Consider the following 21,245-nt stretch of genomic DNA (forward strand, 5'->3'; position numbering starts at 1 on the left):
TCCCATCTGGTAACCCTTAAAATGTTCTCTGTATCTATGAGATTGTTTCTGTTTGCTTGTTTATTTTGTTCTTTAGATTCCACATATATGTGCAATCATATGGCATTTGTCTTCCTCTATCTAACTTACTCCATTCAGCACAGTATCCTCTAGGGCCATTATGAAATATCTTTTTCCATTCCCTTACTTTTACTCTCTGTGTGTCTTTTAATCTGAAGCAAGTCTCTTGTAGGCAGCATATGTAAGGGTCATGTTTTCTTATGAATTCAGCCATCTTTTTTTTTTTTTTGATCAGAGAATTTAACTCTTTTTTATTTGAAGTACTAGTTGATAGGTATGTAGTTACTGTCATTCTTTATTTAATATTTGGTATATATTTTTTCTCCTAATTAAAGAAGTCCCTCAAACATTTCTTATAACACTGACTTGTGGTGATGAACTTCTTTATCTTTTTTTTTTTTTTTTTTTGGTCTGGGAAACTTTATCCGTCCTTTGATTTTAAATAATTTTGCTGGGTAAAATAATCGTGGTTATAGGTGTTAAGTTTTCAGCACTTTGAATATTTTGTGCCAAGCCCTCCTGGCTGTAAAGTTTCTGTTGAAGAATCGACTGACAGTCCCATGGGCATTCCCTTATGTGTAACTAATTGCTTTTCTCTGGCCGCTTTGAAGATTTTTTCTTTGTTTTTAACCTTTTGCATTTTAATTATGATGTGTCTTGGTGTGGGTATCTTTGGGTTCACCTTGTCTGGGACTCTCTGAACTTTCTGAGGTTGTATGTCTATTTCCTTCACCAGGTTAGGGAAGTTTTCTGTCATTATTTCTTGGTTTTCAATTTCTTGCTCTCTTCTTTTTCTGGTAACCCTATAATGTGAATATTGTTACGCTTGATGTTTTTCCGGAGGCTTCTTAAACTGTCTTCATTTTTTGGATTACTTTTTCTTGTTGCTGTTCTGATTGGGTGTCCTCTGCTACCCCATCCTCTATGTCACTGATTAGATCCTAAATTTCACCCTTTCTATTTATTCACTATAATGCAGTCTTCATCTCAGATATCATATTCTTCATTTCTCAGTGGCTCATTATGTTTACCATCTCCATTTTTATGTTTTTATCTCTTTGTTAAAGTGTTCACTGAGTTCATCTACTCTTTCTCTAAGTTCATTGAACATCTTTGTAACCAGTGTTTTGAACTCTGTATCTGGTATATTGTTTGTCTCCATTTCGGTGAATTCTGTTTCTAGAGCTTTGTTCTGTTCTTTCATGTGGGACACACTCCTTTGTCTCACCATTTTGGCTGCCTCTCTGCGTCTGTTTCTATGTATTAGGTAGAGTTCCTAAATCTCCATCTCTTAGTAGAGTGGCTTTATGTAGTAGGTGTGCTGTGTGTGGCCCCTTTGCACAGATGTGAGAGAACTTGCTCCAACTGCAGACCGAGTTTGCCACATCCTGTGCACCTCTGGGGCCACCTGGTAAGAGTCACCGAGCAACCCACATATAGCTGCCACCTGTGCTGAACTTATGGGTGCCTCAAGGGGCCGGGTCAGAAACCAAGGCCAGCTGCCACTGGTGCAAGGCTTGGGGCTGTTTAACAAAAGATACAGGGAATGCTGAGGCCAGATGCTGCTTGTTTGGGTTTTGTGAGTCTTTGAGAGATTCTATGAAAGTGCACAACAGGAGCCAAAACAGCCTATTTGTATGGAATAAATCACTGAAAGTGGCTTGAGTGGGCCCACAAGGTGGGAGAGGTGGGGTTCTCAGGAAACTCCCTGGGAAGAGTGACCTATATTATCCAGGTTGATGGAGCCTGAGTCTGCAGGCTGGAAGTGGAGAGGGCTCAAGAAAGGAACAATGGCTTCAGCCTGCACCTCTGTTCAGGAGCCAGCTGCCCCCTCCAGCTTTCACCCTAAAGCCCAGCAGCTCAGCACCTCCCTATATGTCTCTAGCACCCCTTGAGCAGCTGCCCCAGCACTGGAGCTCAGAGTAGGCGAGTTTGTCAGTAAGGCCTTTAAGAGGAAGGTCTCCGCTTCCCTCAGCCTTTAATCTCACTAAGTCGCAACCTCTGCTGGTTTTCACAGCCCGAGGTTGTGCGACTTTTCATCCCAGCACTGGAACCCTGAGCTGAGGAGCCCAGTGTGAAACCGAGACTCCTCGCTTCTCAGGTGGGGGAGGTGGTTCTGCAGTCAAGATAGCCCTCTTGATTCTCTCTCACCGCTCGTGATTGTGGGATGGGCCATTTCATGTCTTCACCCTTCCAAATGTTATGAGGTGACCTGTTCTAGGTGACCTAGTTGTGAGGCTTTTGTTCAGCCAGACCTCTGGCAATTCTGCATACTGGTCGCTCTGTAGTTTTGTTATAATTTTGGCGTAGTCACTAGAGGAAGTGTGTACAGCCTTTACCTCCTACATCATCTTGAATCTCTCTATGAGCTACAGTTTTTTTTTTTCATATGGTAAGAATAAATAGCAACTATAAGCATTTCCTGCAAATAATATTGTGCTCATATACCTGTGTGTGTGTGTGTGTGTGTGTGTGTGTGTGTGTATTCTACCTGAACTTCATGTTCCAAGTCAAGTTTTGCCTCATTCCCTTTATGAAATCTTACTCTTTAATGTACAGTGGTAATATTCCCACCCTCAGAGGAAGTCTACCACTTTATTTTACCACTTTATGATACTTGCTTTTTCGGTTGTTTTATATTTTAAAAATAGATGACCTACCAGGAGGCACAAATATGCCATTTTTACAATGTTTGATATTTAATAAGCACCTAACAAAATTTAGTTTTTTTCATAAGAGAATAAATTGGTTTGCAAAAGAGATTGTTCTGCCCTAGACAAGCCTTATTTGAGATTCCATATTAAGATAGATCTTTAAACCTAAGAATCTACTTTAAAGGATCAAGAATCATTAGGATTAATGGAATATAGACTGGTCTAAGATTCCAGGGTCTGAATTCTAGTCCAGATGTCTGTTTTTAATTATATCACATGGGCAAATCACTTATTATTCTCTAAGCTGACTTCCTCATCTCCAAAATATAAATAAATAAGTAAATAAGTAAGTAAATAAATAAATAAATAAATAAATAAATAAATAAATATTAAAAAAGAATTCCCAGAACTCTATACAGGACTATTACAACAATTGAAAGAAATAATATGTGAAGAGATTTTCAAATGCAAAGAATTGCTATTATTGTCATGCAGTGAAAATGACAAACTTATGATCTGTGAAGCATGTAAAGTTGGAGAGAAAGTATTAATCTGGAAATATTTTCTATAAAGAAAAAAGCCCAAGGACAGACAGCCCTGTAGCAAGTTGCAAGGTTTTATTGTCAATTCCAATGTGCCTATTTTTCCAGAGACCTACAGAATTGGATCAGTGGCCTTAGTGGCATGGTATCCTCACAGGAGCTAGCCGAGGACTTAACTGGTACTGAGATCTTGATGGAGCGGCACCAGGTATGGGTACAAAAGACATAGCCACTGGTCACATGATTTCACAACCTTCCCTCATGTTACAACTTTGATAGAATGTCATTGGCCTGACCAGTCTCTTCCCCCTTTTCCCCACAGGAACATCGTGCTGACATGGAGGCTGAGGCTCCTACTTTCCAGGCCTTAGAAGACTTTGGTGCAGAACTTATAGGTAGTGGGCACTATGGCAGGCCTGAAATCGAAGAAAAGCTTCACGCTGTTAGACTAGAGAGAAACAATTTGGACAAAGCTTGGGAACGACGCAAGAAGATGCTAGATCAGTGTCTGGAGTTGCAGGTACAGCTAATACCTTATCATTGAGTGGAATTAACAGTCTGTTTTTCCTATGCAATTTTACATGGTTAGTACAGGTATTTATTTCACAAGACCTCTCATGCCGTAAGTATAGAGCATCTCTTAATTATCCGACATCATATTCTCTTCTTTGTGGATTGATTATTGTGGTATTCTTTGCCCTTATGCCTATTAAAAAAGCCAAACAAAATGTAGTCAGTCCTGGGCATGAAGTAGAGTGATTATAATTTATTAATAGATTGAGATTTTGATTGATTTTTTTTGAGAACCTACTTTGTGCTGGGCTTGAAAACACAAAGATTAATAAGATAATGTCCCTTTTCTTAAATAGTGAAATTAGACATGTAGACAGATAATTCTGGTACAGTAAGATAGTTATTAATGAAACAAAATGTATGAAAGTTTTAAAGCTAAAGAAGGGGGAGTGATTAACACTTTTAAGGGAAATGATTGAGTGTCAGAAGCTACCCTGAAGAATAGTATTTACAAGTCTTAAAGAAATAACCAGCCAATACTCATCAGGTGTATGATATGTGGAATAGCACCCAAGAATGAACTAAAATTTATATAAAATTTAAAATGTGTTTTCATGGAAGTGTAAAAGTCCACTATAGTCACCTCCCATTTCTTTGTGAGAGATATGTTTCAGTGGACCCTATGAGTGCCTATAACCACAGGTAGTATAAAACTCTATATATACTATGTTTTTTCCTATACATATATAGTTATTATAAAGTATAATTTACAAATTAGCCACAGTAAGATATTACTAATAACAACTAATAATAAAATAGAACAATTATAACAATATACCATAATAAAAGTTATGTGAATGGCTTTGAGGCATTATTTTCTTTCTATAAGTACTTTATTCCACTGCCTAGTTGTCTTGTGTGTTTGTTTTTAACCACATAATAATTTGTTCCATTGCCTTGCATTTTCAATAACATAGATTTATTTCTTTTTTCTTTTATTCTTTCTATTTTTCTTTATTTGCGTCACCATATTTTTCTTTTTTTGTGTATATATATTTATTTATTTATTTTTCAATTACAGTTGGCAGATGATTTTATACTAGTTTCAGGTGTACAACATAGTGATTAAATATTTATATAACGTATGAAGTGATCACCCCAATAAATAGTACCCATCTAACGCCATGCAATATTATTAACTATATTCTTTATGCTACTTTTATCTCCATGACTATTTTGTAACTACTAATTTGTACTTCTTAATCCTTTCCCCTTTTTCACACATTACCCAGGTCACTTCCCACCTGACAACCATCAGAAGTTCTCTTATCTATGAGTTTGTTTCTGTATTGCTTATTCACTTATTTTGTTCTTTAGAGTCCATATATAAGTGAAATCATGTAGTATTTGTCTTTCTCTGTCTTATTTATTTCATTCAGCATAATACCCTCTAGGTCCACCCAGTTGTTGCAGATGGCAAGATTTCATTTTTATGACTGAGTAATGTTCCATTGTATATATGTCCCACCTTTTTTATCCATTCATCCACTGATGAACACTTAGGTTGCTTCCATATTGGCTACTATAAATAATACTGCAATGAAGATAGATGCATATGTTTTTTTGAATTAGTGTTTTCAGTTTCTTCAAATAAATAGCCAGAAATGAAATTACTAGGTTCTTCTTTGTCTCTTGTTATAGTCTTTGTTTTAAAGTCTATTTAGTCTGGTATAAGTATTGTTACCACAGCTTTTTTGCTTGTTTGTTTCTATTCATATGAAATATATTTTTCCATTTCTTTACATTTAAACTATGTGCATCTTTTGATCTAAAGTGAGTTTCTTGTAGGCAGCACATGTAAGGGTCTTGTTTTCTTATTCATTTAGCCACTCTATGTTTTTGTTGCTATTATTATTATTATCATTATTATTAGTTTCAGGTATACAGCAGACTCACCCTTTTTTTTTTTTGATTGGAGCATTTAATCCATTGACATTTTAAGTAATTGTCGATAGATATATAGCTATTGACATTTAAAATTTAATTTTGATCCTTTTTTCTTCTTTTTAAAGAGTCTCTTTAACATTTCTTATAATATTCATTTGGTGGTAATGAACTCCTTTCACTTTTTCTTGTCTGGAAAGCTTTTTATCTATCCTTTAATTCAAAATGATAGCTTTGCTGGTAGAGTAATCTCGTTTGTAAGTCCTTGCTTTTCATCACTTTGAATACTTCATGCCAGTCTCATCTGGCTTGCAGTGTCTGTTGAGAAGTCAGCTGAAAGTTTTATAGAAGTTCCTTTATAGGTAATTAACTGCTTTGCTCTTGCTGCTTTTAAGATTCTCTCTGTCTTTAAACTTTGGCATTTTAAGTATGATGTGTCTTGGTGTTGGCCTGTTTAAGTTTATCTTGCTTGGGACTTTCTGTGCTTTCTGGGCTTGCAGGTCTATTTTCTTCACCAAGTTTTCTGTCATTACATCTTCAAATAGGTTTTCAATTCCTTGGGCTCCCTCTTTTCCTTCTGGTACCCCTAAGATGCCAATCTTGGTGTACTTTACATTGTCCCAGAGACTCCTTAAATTATCCTCACTTGATTGGACTTTTTTTTCTTTTTGTTGTTCTAATTGGGTGTTTTCTGCTACCTTGTCTTCCAAATCACTGATTCAATCCTCTGCTTCATCTAATTTGTTGATTCCCTCTATGTATTCTTTATTTCAGTTATTGTATTTGTCATTTCTGACTGGTTCTTTTTTATGTTTTCTATCTCTATGTTTATGTTTCCTTTATTTGTTGAAGTTCTCACTTAGATCATTGCACATTCTTATAACCTGTGTTTTGAACTCTGCATCTGGTAAATTGCTTGTCTCCATTCTATTTATTTCTTTTTCTGAAGTTTTCTCATTTTCTTTCATTTGGGACATGTTTCTCTGTCTTCCCATTTTGGCTGCCTACCTGTGTTTGTTTCTATATATTTATTAGGGCTGCTATTTAACCCAGTCTCAGTAGAATGGCCTACATATTAGATGTCTAGTAGGGCTTAGTGGCACAGTCTTTTCTGATCACCTGAGCTGGATGCTACAAGTGTGTCCCTTGTGTAGGTTGTGTATGGCCTCTTGATGTAATTAAGCCTTGATTCCTCTTGCCACATCAGTGGGAGGGACTGCCCCTGAAACTGATTAGCTATGAGGACTGTCTATGACTACAGTGGAGCAGCTGTTTTTCAAGGACTGACCCTACAGAGCAGAATTCACTTTAGTAGAGCTCTGGTACTTGCCGCGTTTGTACTTTTGGTATGTTGTTTGTGGAGGTAGCTCTGGTGTGGTCTGTGCCTGGCCACTAAGTATTTTAGTTCTGGGGCCTCTTGGGAGGGGCTCTGGTGTAGGTCAAGTTTACCCATTGCCCGTGCCCTGCCTGAGAGCAGTTGGTATGAGCTACAAAGTGATCTTCAGATGATTGCCAACTGTTCTGGCCCTGGAGGTGCCTGGGCAAGGCTAAGCTGTGAACTGAAGCCAGCTGCCACTAGTGATAGATTTGGAACTGTTTACCAAGAGGCAAGGGGCACACCAAAGCCAAATACTGTTTGTTTGGTGTTTGTGAACATTTGAAAGATTTTAGGAAAGTCTGTAGCAAAGTCTGTAGCAAGGTCTGTAGCAAAAGCAGGCTGTTCCTATGGAAAACCCACTGGAAGTAGCTTGAGTGGGCCCACAAGTTGGGTGGGTTGGAGTCTCAGGGAATCACCAGGGCAAAGTGAATGGAATTAGCTAGTTTGATGGATACTGGGAACTGGGTGTGCAGACTGGGTGAGAGAGGGTTCAACAGAGGAACAATGGCTTCCAGCAGCACTTCTATCTGAGAAAAAGCTGTCCCTCCAGCCCTTGCCCTGAAACCAGACTCAGTTCTTCTCCGTATATCCCTAGTACCTTTTGAGCTGCTGCCCAATCATCTGAAGATCACTTTGTAGCTGGAGCTCAGAGGAAGCAAGTCCATCAGCAGTAAGTCCATATGCAAACCCTTGAAGAGGAATGTCTGCGATGTCCTCAGCCTTCCATCTCACTCAGCCACATCTCTGCTCATTTTTATAGCCAGAATTTATGAGGACTTCTTTTTCCCTGGCACTGGAATCTTGGGATGGGAAGCCTGGTGTGGATCTGGAAACTCTTGCTCCTCAGGGTGGACCTCCATAGCCAATTTTTAACCAGAAGTGGATGTGGGACCAGCCCTTTTCACATCTCTACCCCTCCTACTAGTCTTGACATGGCGTGTGTGTGTGTGTGTGTGTGTGTGTGTGTGTGTGTGTGTGTGTGTGTGTGTGTGTGTATCTTTAGCTTTAGGATTTCTGTTTGGCTAGATGTGAGGCAATTCTCAATGATAGTTGCTCTGTAGTTTAGTTGTAATTTTGAGGTAGTCGTGTTTACCTATACCACCGTCTTGATCAGAAACCTCCTTTGGGGGTATCATTAAGTAAAAGAAGGGCTACCTGAACACAAGACTTTGATACAGTGACAGTCAATCTAATAACCAAGACAGTTAAGTGACTAAGAGTTGGGAAACATATAATAGCATGAATACGCTGGACAAAGGGAGGGCTTACTCTCCAGGCATAAAAGAGCAAGATGGTGGGAGATTTCCTCATGTTACTCAGAACAGCACATAATTTAAAACTTATGAATTGTTTATTTCTGAAATTCTATATAGTATTTTCTGACCATGATTGACTGCGGATAACTGAAACTGCAGAGCAATACTGCAAAGAAGGGAGAACTAGCATATAATATACTTCTAACTTCATTCCTCATAGCTGTTCAAAGGGAACTCTGATCAAGCTGAGAGCTGGATGATGGCACGTGAGAATTTCCTGAGGTCGGATGATAAGGGTTCCTTGGACAGTTTGGAGGCCTTGAGGAAGAAACGTGATGATTTGGACAAAGCAGTCACTGCCCAGGTAATAACGACTAATATAAGAGTCCTAAAAATAACTATTAGTAATAATAACAGAAATACTACATATGTATGTGGTTTTATGATTTAAACATATTTTAATTCCCAGTTGCTTCTTACAGGAAACTCTTAAGTGGGCAGAGTAGTTTGACACTCAGTTTAGCCTAACCCAACTCATATGTGGCATTGAACTTTCTTACTTTAAGTCCAGCCTTTTAAAACATGACTTTTAGAACTGGAAGTGATTTTATATGCTGTCTGTTACAACATTCCACCCAATGCAAGATTCATTCTCTAAAGTGGCCATGGGAAGTGTCAAAGAAAGAAACCCAGTACCACACAAGTAGTCCATCTCAGTATCATTATTAATGTTTCACCTCTTTTTGAGTTAAAATTCACCTCTCTCTAAGGCATTTACCCATTGGCTTTGATTTTGTTTCCTTTTGTGAGACCACAAAGGATATTTCTATTCTATTCTAGGAAAAAGTCTGGGATTGCCTAATATCAGACATCTGGGCTCCTTTTTTTTTTTCTTTAGGAAAAGAAGATCACTGAACTAGAACATTTTGCTGAGCAGCTCATTGCCGATGATCACTACGCCAAGGAAGATATTGCTGCTCGGCTCCAGTGGATATTAGACAGGTCAGGCCTGAGCAATTGTTTTGTGAGCTACAGGAAGATGTAGCAAAGTGACTGACCTTTTAGCATTGAGCATTGGGATAATACTCTGAGTACTTCTCATTTCTAGATGCCTAAGACTATCTAGACACTGAGAAACTTTGTGATCTAGACTGACAGAATGAAAGACATGGAAGTTACATTAAAGATTACCTGACTTAACCACATTATTTTATAACTAAAAATAATGAGACTACATTATATATAACATAAATATATAAATCATATATAATATATAATAATACAATTTATAACTGTGTTATATATAACACATAAATATATAAGGGGGTTGAAAAATGAGAAAATTCATGGATATGTCATTAGAGCTTGGGAGAAGGAAAAAGGACACAGAGTGATCTAACCCCCTCCTCCAGATGGAAGGCTCTCAAAGCACAACTTATTGCTGAACAGACAAAACTTGGAGACTATGCTGACCTAAAACAATTCTACCGTGACTTTGAGGACCTGGAAGAATGGATTAATGAGATGCTGCCCACAGCCTGTGATGAGTCCTACAAAGACCCCACCAACATTCAGGCAAGCTCAAAATAGAACATCTTGGAAAACTTCAGCATACCCTGATTGCTGGATAAATGTTCATCTTCCCATACTGAATGTTTCCTTACTGCCGAGACTACTACTGCTGCCCTCAGGGTCTACTAAGTCTGTGGAGCAGGTCTTTCAGAAGTCATCACCACTTTGGTTATGATAGAAATATTAACACTTCCTTTTGAACAGAAGTTACATTTTCTTGTTTCCCTAAATGAGAGGATAACTTAGTTTCTTCTTTACCTTCAGAGGAAATACCTGAAGCACCAGGCCTTTGAAAATGAGGTCTATAGCCGAGCTGATCAGATGGAAGGAGTCATCAGCTTGGGGAATTCTCTGATTGAGCGGAGAGCATGTGATGGCAATGAAGAGACCATGAAGGTAGGGATTCTGCTCAGCATAGGTTCTGGCCTACAAAGTCAAATGAAGAGAAAAATTTTACTCTTTTAATGTTTCCATGTATAGGGATATAGAATTTCTTCTTGATTAATAGTCTTCCCTTTCATTGTTGCACAAGGGAGAAGAAAAACAGTGATGCTCATATCTTATGGATCCCACCACACTTAATACCTAGAACTCTAAGAAAACTTTAGATTTAATCCCTAAGCACTATCCTGTTTGTTTTATATTTTTCTGTCTTTATTGAAATATAATAGGCAATTAGTTGCATGTATTTACATCGTACAAATCAATGAGTTGGTTTTTTTTTTCAGTTATAGTTGGCATACAATAATATATCAGTTTCAGTTGTATAGCATAGTGATCAGAGAACCACATAACTTGGAAAGTTATACCCCACTAAATCTAGTACTGCTCTTCTCTCTTACATATTTATTACAACATTATTAACCATCTTCCCCATTTTACAATCTACATCTCCATGTCTATTCTGCAACTATCCATTTGTATCTTTTAATCCCCTTGCCTGTTTTTTGCCATTCCCTCAACTCCCCTCCCATCTAGTATCCTTCTAAATATTCTCTGTATCTATGAATTTATTTCCACTTTTGTTGTTGTTGATTTTGCTCTTTAGGTTCCACATGCATATAAAATCATGTGATTTTTGTCTTTTTCTATCCAACTCATTTCATTGAGTGCAATACTCTCTAGGTCCATTAAGGCAATATCTTTTTTCATCCCCTTCCTTTCAGCCTGTGTGTGTCTTTTAATCTGAAGTGAATCTCTTGTAAGCAGCAGATGTCAAGGTCTTGTTTTCTTATCCATTCAACCAGTCTTTGAGTTAGAGCATTTAATTCTTTTTCATTTGAGGTATTTGTTGATAGGAATGTAGTTACTACCATTCTTTATTTCTGTTTTTTATACATGTTCTTTTTTCTTAAAGAAGTCCCTCCAACATTTCTTTCAATATCGGCTTGGTGTTGATAAATTCCTTCAGCTTATTTTTGTCTGTCCTTCAACTATAAATCATAACTTTGCTAGATAAAATATTCTTGATTGTAGATCCTGGGTTTTCATCATGTTGAATGTTTTATGCCAGGACCTTCTGTCCTGCATAGTTTCTTTTGAGCAATCAGCTGCAAGTCTTATGGATGCTCCCTTGTAGTTAACTAACTGCCTTTCTCTTGCTGCTTTTAAGACTATCTCTTTATATTTAACCTTCGGCATTTAAATTATGATGTATCTTGGTGCGGGCCTCTTTGGGTTCATCTTTTTTGGTACTCTTTGAGATTCCTGGGGTTGTATGTCTATTTCTTTCACCAGGTGAGGGAAGTTTTCCAACATTATTTCTTCAAATAGCTCTTCAACATCTTGTTTTCCTTCCAGTACTCCTATGACACATTTTTTTTTTCATTTAATAGTGTCCCATAGATTACTTAAATTATTATTATAGTCTTGGCTTCTTTTTTCTTGCCATTCTGAATGAGTGTCTTTGGCTTCACCATTCTCTATAAAGGTCATTTGATCCTCTTCTTTATTCACTCTGTTTATTCCATTTTATGTACTTTACATCTCAGATAATGTGTTCTTCATTTCTGACTGATTCCCTTTTATACTTTCCATTTCCATTTTTATGTTTTTTATCTCTTTGTTAAAGTTCTCACTGAATTCATCTACACTTCCCATAAGTTCATTGAGCATCTTTATCACTAGTGTTTTTAATTTTTCATCTGTTAGATTGCTTAACTCCATTATTTCTGGATCTCTATTCTGTTCTCTCATATGGTTTCTGCTTCTTTATCTTCCCATTTGGGCTGCCTTTCTGTGTCTGTTTCAATGTACTGAGCAAAGCTTTTAAGACTCTCAGTCTTATTAGTTTGGCTTTGTGTGGTTGTTGTCTAGTGGCACAGTCCTGAGAAGAGTCCAGCTGTATGCCAAGTTTAGCCCCAGCCTGTGCTCCTCCAAGATCACCTGTTAAGATTCAGCAAGCAATCCACAGATGCTGTACTTATAGTTGTCTCAAAATGCCACACCAGTAGCTGAGGTCAGCTGCCACCAGTGTGAGTCTAGGTGCTGCTCAGCAAGAGGCACCTTATAAGCAAGGACACAACTGGATGTGGCTTGGGTGGGGCTGCGAGCTGGGGGAGGCAGAATTTCAAGGATTCCTCTTGGCAGAGGGACCTCTATTATCCAGTTTGATGAGGTCTCTGCTATGGCAACTTAAGTCTGTGCACTGGGAGTGGGGAGGGCCCAACAGAGAAAAAATGCATATTGCTGGAACTTCTATACAGAGCGAGCCTTGCCTCAGCCCTCACTCTGACAACTCAATGTCCTCATGTAAGTCCCTGGTGCCCCCTGCATAGCAAACCAGTGCTGGTGCTCAGAGTGAGCAGGTACATCACCGGGAAAGTCAGCTCACAGATACAGCCCCTTTAAAAGGTGTCTTCAGCTTCTGGATGCTGCTGCTATGGCCTCTGTCCCCCTCAGCACTCAGGACTGGGCAGCCTCATGTCTTTGCCCCATCCTACCTTCTGCCATTGCAGGGTGATTTCTCAGATTTCTCCCTAGTTGTATGGCTTGTTCATCTAGATCCCAGGGAATTTTCCTTTATGTTTGCTCCTTGTTGCTGTCACAATTTTGACTTGATTGCCAGAGGGATGAACAGAGCCACTATCATCTAAGCCATTTTTTTCCCACCTCATTATTTCATATTTTCTATCCCTACTGCCAAGAGCCTTTTGGAACGTAGGCATCGGACCCTGTAATCATCTTAGTACCCTTTCTTCAAACAACATCTTTTGTTTTTTTTCCCCAGATTAAATAGAAGTACTGAAAAATTTTGTCTAGTCTCTACTTCCACAGCCTCCCTACATTATCTTTTCTAGCTGTTACAGGACCCCAGATTCTAAAGACCATAATGACCCCTCAATTTCTTTGTGTTAGGGTCAACTGGAAGAGCTGGAGAAACACTGGGACTACCTGCTTGAGAGAACAATTGACAAAGGACAGAAGCTCAATGAGGCTAGTCGCCAGCAGAGATTCAATACAGGCATCCGGGATTTTGAGTTCTGGCTCTCAGAGGTAATTGCTCCTGGAAGTGATGGGAAATAGAAGCCTAATAAATGCTTGTCAGATAATCAGATTTATGCATGAATGATCTCCTTGACTTTTCTTGGGAAAAGTTTGGAGATACAGTTCCTAATCTTGTTCTTAAAAATAGTTTTCATTTGGCAGCTTTATTGCTTATTCTTCTATTCTCAGGCAGAGACACTGCTGGCCATGAAAGATCAGGCCAGGGACTTGGCTTCTGCAGGAAACCTGCTCAAGAAGCATCAACTATTGGAAACTGAGATGTTGGCCCGAGAGGTAAGTAGTGTTGGAATCTCACTCTTCTGGAATTTCCATTCCCATAATAAAAACATTTCTGACTTACCTCTCTTCTGTATTAGGAGATCATTTAAGAACACAGTCTTGCAAAATTCACTGTAGTGTTCTCAGTCAGCAGTCTTTATAACTAGCTCAAATCCATGGGCTGCAGAGAGGTTGCAACAGTCACTGTTAACCAATGATCATTAAACTTGATTCTAAGACTCCAGGGAGTGGATCCTAAAAATTATCTTGTTTATTTAACTGATGCATGCATATAAACTCACTGTCATCCAAAGGTGCACATTTCATATGGTCTTTGAAAGAAAATGCAAGTTTATTTTCTAGAATTAGGATGGGGGCATATACAGTGGAGTTGAACTACATATACACTCTAGAAATCCATTGGAGAATTCCAGTAGCATTCTAATATCAAGCAAAGATTTGTATTAGGAGCAGTGATAAAAGTGCTGGCAGGTGTTAATTTTATACAGGAGAATTTTACATTATCAGTTTTATTTGGAGTTAGAGATACTCACAGAAAGGACAAGAAGTCAAAGGCTTTCTAAATTTAGTTATTTCAGGACTCGATGATATTGCTTCTGACTACACAAAGGGGCAGAGTTTAAATGAAAATACAGAAGAGGTTGGGTGTGTTCTGCAGCCAATATAAAGGTAGTTCTTGATAAATATTTTAAGAAATTAGTCCGCATCAAATTCAATACTGTGCTTGCTCACCAACGTCTTATTTTCTAGTTGGGAAGAGGAAGCAAATAAAGGGGAGAAACATCAGAATGAAGGACAGAACACATAAGGCCAAATGTGCAATTTGAGTAATGTAGTCATGCTATCCATATTGTCTTCGGATCTTGCCCTTATTCAAACTGAATTAAAAGAACATAATGTAAAATTTACTATCTTCAAAAACAATCTTTTGACCCAGACTTTGAACCTGAACCAGCAATGATTAAAGTTGCAAGTCTACTTAATACCTATACTGTACTTGTTCACTGAGCATGCTGGGCTTTCTAGGATGCACTCAGGGACCTGAATGAGTTGGCTACTGATCTGCTCTCCAGTGGGACTTTCAATGCTGAGCAGATTGTGGAGAAAAGGGATAATGTCAACAAGCGCTACCTAGATGTCCAGAACTTAGCAGCTGCACACCATGAGAAACTGAAAGAGGCTTATGCCTTGTTCCAGTTCTTCCAGGACCTAGATGATGAAGAATCCTGGATAGAGTATGTACTACCTCACATTGCACTGACAATCTAAGAGAGTAGATAATCCACCAAACATGTTTCTATTTGATGTTAAAATGAAATATATAATGTTTCTTGTAGTTTGTATTACTTGTTAATCATGTCTGCCTTAGCCTGAAGTTAGCATTGGTTTTATTTTCCCCAAATTCCCTCATTGTATTCAGTAAGAGAAAGACAAGAATGGAGAGAGTAGGGAGCAGTTTACATACATTATGGGAACAAAATTAGGAGACCATATATATTTGTTTTAGATAGTTCATGGAATGTGTAATGCTCATTCTGAATCAGACAGCTGGGCATTTACAACTTACCCAGCTAATGAGATCATTATTATTCTCTCTGTATCCTTGTATTTAATATGCCACAGATCTGTATATTGAATAGAGAATGTTACACATTACCTGCCATAGTTTTATTACTAATTACCTTTGTTTGTAAAAGATAAAATTCTGAATATATTAGCAAATCAAATTATTTGCTTTATTTACTATTTAACCAGCCTTGTGTTTCTCTTCAACAAACCTTTTGATTCTTGCTAGTAAGAATAAAAAAAAAAAATTAGAAAAAAGCATTGTGCACAGGGCAATAAGCAGGACATTTTAGAAAACTTTTTAGGAATAGTAAGATAATATAATCTTGTCTATGTAGTCTTTTATTGTGCTCCTGGTAATGTCCAAAAATTTCATGCTCAAAACTGATTCAACGGCCATGACTGCTATAGTCAGTTCTTTATAACCCATTCTACCTAAGTTCATTATTGATATTAATAGACAAAAATAATAAAGGCCATGAAACTCTCTCTCTCTCTCTCTCTCTCTCTCTCTCTCTCTCTCTCTATATATATATATATATATATATATATATATATATATGTATGTATATGTATGTTTGTGGTTATGTGTACATATATAATTTTTACTTTTTGAAAAAAGAAATGTTAGCAAATGTTCTTGAGCAAAGAAGGGAAGATAACACAAATAGATATGCAAATGACTAATGAGAAAGCTATTACAGCTGTGCATTTGGTACATATCAGTATGTTATTTTAATTTGTATTAGCATAAATCAGAAGTTTTGCTGAAAGCATTTGGCACTAATTATCTTTGTGATTACTGACACCAGAGTGTTACCTCACCCCAGCTACACACACTCTTAGAAAATTGTTCTAAGATGACTTCAGATGTCTAAACTCTAAATTTTCTGTTTTCTTTCTTGTTTTGTAGGGAGAAGTTGGTACGGGTGAGCTCCCAGGACTATGGGAGGGATCTGCAGGGGGTTCAGAACTTATTGAAGAAACACAAACGTCTAGACGGGGAGCTAATGGCACACGAACCTGCGATCCAGGTAGGAATAATAGAATATGAGACCTGGAAAGACAGAGATAATCTAATCTAATAAATAATCCCATCATGTTATAGATAAATAGGATGATACTACAAAATGTGAAGGTGGCATGCCAAGGTAACATCGAGTTAGTCACAGAGTTCATAAGTGTTCTTTTCTCCTCCTCATTTTGTATTCTGTGAATAGAAGAATTCTGCGCAGGAACCCATGCTCTTCTCTGGAAAAAGCACTTTAACAGTCCAGAGCACACTTGTTGACAATTGAGATGCAGGTTGGAACACCTGGAAAAGCAGCACTTGAGCTGAGTCATATGGAAAGAAAGCAATTCTGGGTCTGACTTGGCAGCTGGGTCACCCTGTAACCATGAATCATTCATAAGGTAGATCATGGAGAGTAAACTTGTACAGATGCCAATGTATTTGTCCAAAATCTTAGGTAAGTTTAGCATGGCAGATCTCGCTGCAGCTTTTTTCATTCTCCCAGGATTTTCAGGACCATTCCAAGTCCCATGAAGTTTAGAAATGATCTGGAGGGTAGGAAGAACTAGATACATTTCCAGGAGACTGTCTAAATTGAGAGAGATTGTGGGGTAATGCAACATGGAGAGGGTGTTTTTTAGAATGTGCTGGCTATGGCAGAGAGGCTGGGGGACAAGGCTGCAGTCGGGCGAGAGGAGATCCAAGAACGGCTGGCTCAGTTTGTTCAACACTGGGAGAAGCTCAAAATGTTGGCCAAGGCTCGGTGAGTTGAGGAATGGAAGCCCAGTTCTCTTCCTATTTTGCAATTGTTGGCTGGTGCTGGGGTTTGGGATACCAAATGCTTGCTAAATATATCTCCCCAACTATCCATCTCTACCTATCTTCTAAGTCACTGCTCAAATGCAAAGTCTTCTCTGAAGCTTACTACCATTAACCAGGCAGAAGTGATTGCTGTCTCTGTGTTCTAAATATACCTCTACTCTTGTACTTACTTGCAACTGTTATCATTGTTGCCCTACATATGTTATTCTTCATACCAGGTTATTTGCCACAGGTCTGTTTGTTTATCTCCCCAGTTTTAACTTTGTGTACAACACTCAGTAGTGGAAAAGTGAAGAAATGTTTGTTTGTTTGTTTCTCCCTTATGGCCATAGAGCTATTTTGAATCAAGTAGTCATATAGCTGAATAAAATAATATCTTCCTATTATTCCATGTCCATTGGCAATAAAAAGACATTTCTACTTGGGGAATAAAAGTACTTTGCAATGCCTATATTGTATAAAAAGAATGGCAGTGCTCATAGTAGAAAGAGACTCTGCTTAATTGTTATTCTCTAGCTCTAAAGTCTTGGCACTTTTGTTTGGACATGGTTTCCTTCCCCCAACAAAAATTCCTAAAGAGTAGATGAAGCCACAAAATTGAGCCTCTGGAGCAAGGGTCTCCCCTTTTAAGATGAAATCAACACAGCTGACCAGTAGGCATATATTTGATTGTTCTGTGGCACAGTTAAACAGTGGTTGCCTTGTGAGATTGTGCCATTTGGCTCTACTTCCACTGCTTACTAGTTTCCTCTTATCGTTATTGGGGCTTACTGCCCTGCTATAGAGGGCTTCAATTGGAAGAGTCTCTAGAATACTTGCAATTCATGGAGAATGCTGAGGAGGAGGAAACTTGGATCAGTGAAAAGAAAGCAATGATTGCCCGAGGGGATTCTGGAGATACATTGGCTGCTACTCAGGTGAGAAATAGGCTGAATGGATCAATTGTCTTCTCTTTATTATGAATCTCTTTTTTTAAGTAGTCAGTTTTCAGCTTTAAAATTAATATTTTTCTCCTGGTGAGGAAAGCAGACATTCGGGTCAGCTCTTAGTACAGAACATTCTTGATACTTGATATTTTTTCTGGTAGATGCAGTGTTTCATAAATTTATATACATTTCAATGTGGAGAGATCCTGTGCCTTATTTTGGTCCACACTCTTATTCCAAAATCCAGAAAACCTTAGGGTCACATGGTAAGTTAGAAACAATGTCACTTATATGCCTTTGACTCTTTTTCTGGTGAGTTTACCCTTTTTTGGCAAGTGCGGAGTTTGGGGAAAAGAATTTAGTAGAGCTATGCAGGAAAAAGTGGGCACTCATCATTCTGTCAATTTAGTTGAATCATCGGTGATGAAAGGCATTAAAGGGAGTCAGAATGTGGGTGGGATAGGTTGCCCAGATGTTTTGTTTCTCACTATCTCATTTATGCAGAGCTTGCTAAAGAAGCATGAAGCTTTGGATAATGACTTTGCTGTCCACGAGGCCCGAGTGCAAAATGTGTGTGCTCAAGGAGAAGGCATCCTGAGTCAGGTAAGGGGCTCCAGGGCTTCCAGGTCAAATTTTCATTTTCAAAAGAGATTGGCCCCAGTATAAACTCATGAGTAGTGCTAAAATCATATATAGACTTCTAATAATGTCTTCTAAGCTGCCTTCTTGTTCTTATTGTTGCTGTTATTAGGAAATAATTATCTATTTAATTGCTTTTCTCTGAAAATTCTTATTTCAAGTTCTTTTAAGTATGGCTTGAAGATTTCTTTAAAAATTTGTTGACACTCTTACTCTTAACCTATGCACAATATAGCATTTATGAGGACATATAAACGACTTGCTTTGGTTATAAAGTATTGTAAGAATGTGAAAAAAATTTCTTTGTAAGCTTCTAGAGAGAATTACATGGAGACCTCTTTGTAAGTTGACAGTCACTCTTTTGTTTAAATGCATGTTTTTACAAAAGCTCCATGATCTAAGTGCTGTAGAAAGAACCCTAAATAGAGATGACTTCATATCTACTAGATGTTTTCACTAAGAAGATCACATTTATATGGATAAACATGAAAAGATCATCCAAATGCTGGGGTGGAAATAACCCTCTGAGACATAGATGAATAATAGAATAAATTCACTAGACCTACAGGAGAATAGTTTATATATTTAGAATGAGAAAAATGAGAGCTTTTCAATAGTACTAAAGAATTCACATTCCTGGCCTTGGTCTCTCTCCTCCTTTAACTTTGGCATTGCAGGAGGAAAATCAGCACAAGGAGAAGATTTCTGTTAAGATAGAGGCTCTGAATGAAAAGACACCTTCTCTGGCCAAGGCAATAGCTGCTTGGAAGTTACAACTTGAAGATGATTACAGCTTTCAGCAGTTCAACTGGAAGGTTGATGTAGTAGAGGCCTGGATAGGTAAGATGTATGAAGGCCAGAGTCCTTGAGTTTGAAAAATGCTGATAAATTTCATTTATAGAATGGTTCCTGGGGCTTTCTCACTTATCTTACTAAGAGAGATTCTCTCTTCATCACACATCCCTAGCCTTTCGGGACACAATTACAATTACACTCTCTTGTATGCAAACACATGCACACACGTAAACACAGAAACATGCTAAGGGGGCATCTAAATACCATTATTCCAGAGAAACTCTTTTTAGGAATTGGTGATTTCACACATAATACCCAGAAAGATAGGAAATTTATTTATTTACTTATAATTTATATCTAACATACAATTTTTTCTTTTTTCTATGAAACACTCAGAAGTCCTTTTGGTCTTAGATCTCTTTCAGTCAGTTTTATCCTGCGTAAGTCTAGAAAAGCAATTCATTTATCTCCGCTGTTCTTATATTCTAATAAATCACCCACTTTGAGACTTAGGAGGCTCTCTTATGACCTATAGGAAAAATTCCTTTTCTCCTTACCAAGTCTGATACAGGACCAACTATCTTTCCCACAATATTAATTATCTTTGCTTTTTAGCTGAAAAAGAAACAAGCCTGAAGACCAATGGCAATGGTGCAGACCTTGCTGCATTCCTCACTCTCCTGGCAAAGCAGGTGAGAGCAAGATTGCCTTGTTAATAGATGTCAGTGAGGTCCAAGACTCATATCACACAGAAGCTGAACACAGGATTATTTCACTCCTAAATTTTGTGATCTTATTGTCTGTAGGACTTGGAATATTTTTTTTTCCTTCCTGATGTTGATAATTAGGCAGTTTTCTCTTCCGCTCTCCCTCTCCCCACTCTCTCATCAGTCTTTCAATAGGTGTTCATTATTTTTATTAGAGATCCAGCTTTTGGCTTTCTAATTTTTTCTGTGTTGTACCTTTTGTTGTAACTACTTTTTTAGATTCCACATATAAGTGATTTCATATAGTGTTTGCCTTTCTCTCTGACTTATTTCACTTAGCATAATACACTCAAGATTCATCAAAATTGTTGCAGTATGGCAGGATTTCCTCTTTCTCATGCTCAATAAGAATGTTTCATGCTTAATATTAATATTTTGTTGTATGTATGTATCTATGTGTATCTCAACTTTTTTTATCTATTCATTTATTGATGGACACAGGCTGCTTCCATATTTTAGCTGTTATGAATAAAGCTGCAATAAATATAGAAGTTCAGTGTCTTTATATTTTAGATGTGTCTTAATAAATAATGTATAGTGAGTATTGCTTCATTTATCTAATTTGATCATTTTATTGGAATAGCAATTCCATGTACATTTCAAGTAATTAATTCATAAGTTTTGACTTAAAGCTATAATTTAATATCTTTCATCCCCCACCTAACCCCTATTTTTTGGCCAGAGATTGAAATGATTTAAGGCATAGTTTCAGTTTTTTTGAAAGCTAGCCTTTTGCAGTTTGCTCTTATACCTGGGGATTTTCAGCGGTTTCAACTAATTCTCTTTCCCTAGAGTCACTCCTAATCGAAATGTACTGAACTAAGCACTGTGTGACTACAGAAAACTGATTAGCATTTTAGATCCTTAACTACCGTTTTCTGCTTTGCTTCTAGGACTTGTATCTTACACAGTTTAGGAATCTATAAATGAGGGAAAAATATAAAGAGAATATTGAACCTACACTTCTGCAGTTCCTTTTTCATAGCTTCTTAAATCCTGGGTGCCTCAGTTTT

The 21,245-nt window shown here is 37.7% G+C and overlaps 1 protein-coding gene across 1 annotated transcript in view; it reads left to right on the forward strand.

The window, feature by feature from the left end:
• The window catches only part of SPTA1 (spectrin alpha, erythrocytic 1), an 82,066-nt gene that overhangs the window by 48,859 nt on the left and 11,962 nt on the right, over nucleotides 1–21,245 (forward strand). Inside the window, exons 27-41 of the mRNA XM_023526137.1 lie at nucleotides 3,365–3,464; nucleotides 3,579–3,776; nucleotides 8,568–8,711; nucleotides 9,246–9,349; nucleotides 9,760–9,922; nucleotides 10,184–10,315; nucleotides 13,277–13,414; nucleotides 13,595–13,699; nucleotides 14,732–14,940; nucleotides 16,185–16,305; nucleotides 16,925–17,046; nucleotides 17,890–18,022; nucleotides 18,536–18,634; nucleotides 19,348–19,510; nucleotides 20,081–20,157. Of these exons, the coding sequence (XP_023381905.1) occupies nucleotides 3,365–3,464; nucleotides 3,579–3,776; nucleotides 8,568–8,711; nucleotides 9,246–9,349; nucleotides 9,760–9,922; nucleotides 10,184–10,315; nucleotides 13,277–13,414; nucleotides 13,595–13,699; nucleotides 14,732–14,940; nucleotides 16,185–16,305; nucleotides 16,925–17,046; nucleotides 17,890–18,022; nucleotides 18,536–18,634; nucleotides 19,348–19,510; nucleotides 20,081–20,157 (2,008 nt within the window). The remainder of the gene's footprint in view (nucleotides 1–3,364; nucleotides 3,465–3,578; nucleotides 3,777–8,567; nucleotides 8,712–9,245; nucleotides 9,350–9,759; nucleotides 9,923–10,183; nucleotides 10,316–13,276; nucleotides 13,415–13,594; nucleotides 13,700–14,731; nucleotides 14,941–16,184; nucleotides 16,306–16,924; nucleotides 17,047–17,889; nucleotides 18,023–18,535; nucleotides 18,635–19,347; nucleotides 19,511–20,080; nucleotides 20,158–21,245) is intronic.

The sequence above is a fragment of the Pteropus vampyrus genome, unplaced genomic scaffold, assembly GCF_000151845.1.
Source record: "Pteropus vampyrus isolate Shadow unplaced genomic scaffold, Pvam_2.0 Scaffold715, whole genome shotgun sequence".
NCBI classification, from domain to species: domain Eukaryota; kingdom Metazoa; phylum Chordata; class Mammalia; order Chiroptera; family Pteropodidae; genus Pteropus; species Pteropus vampyrus.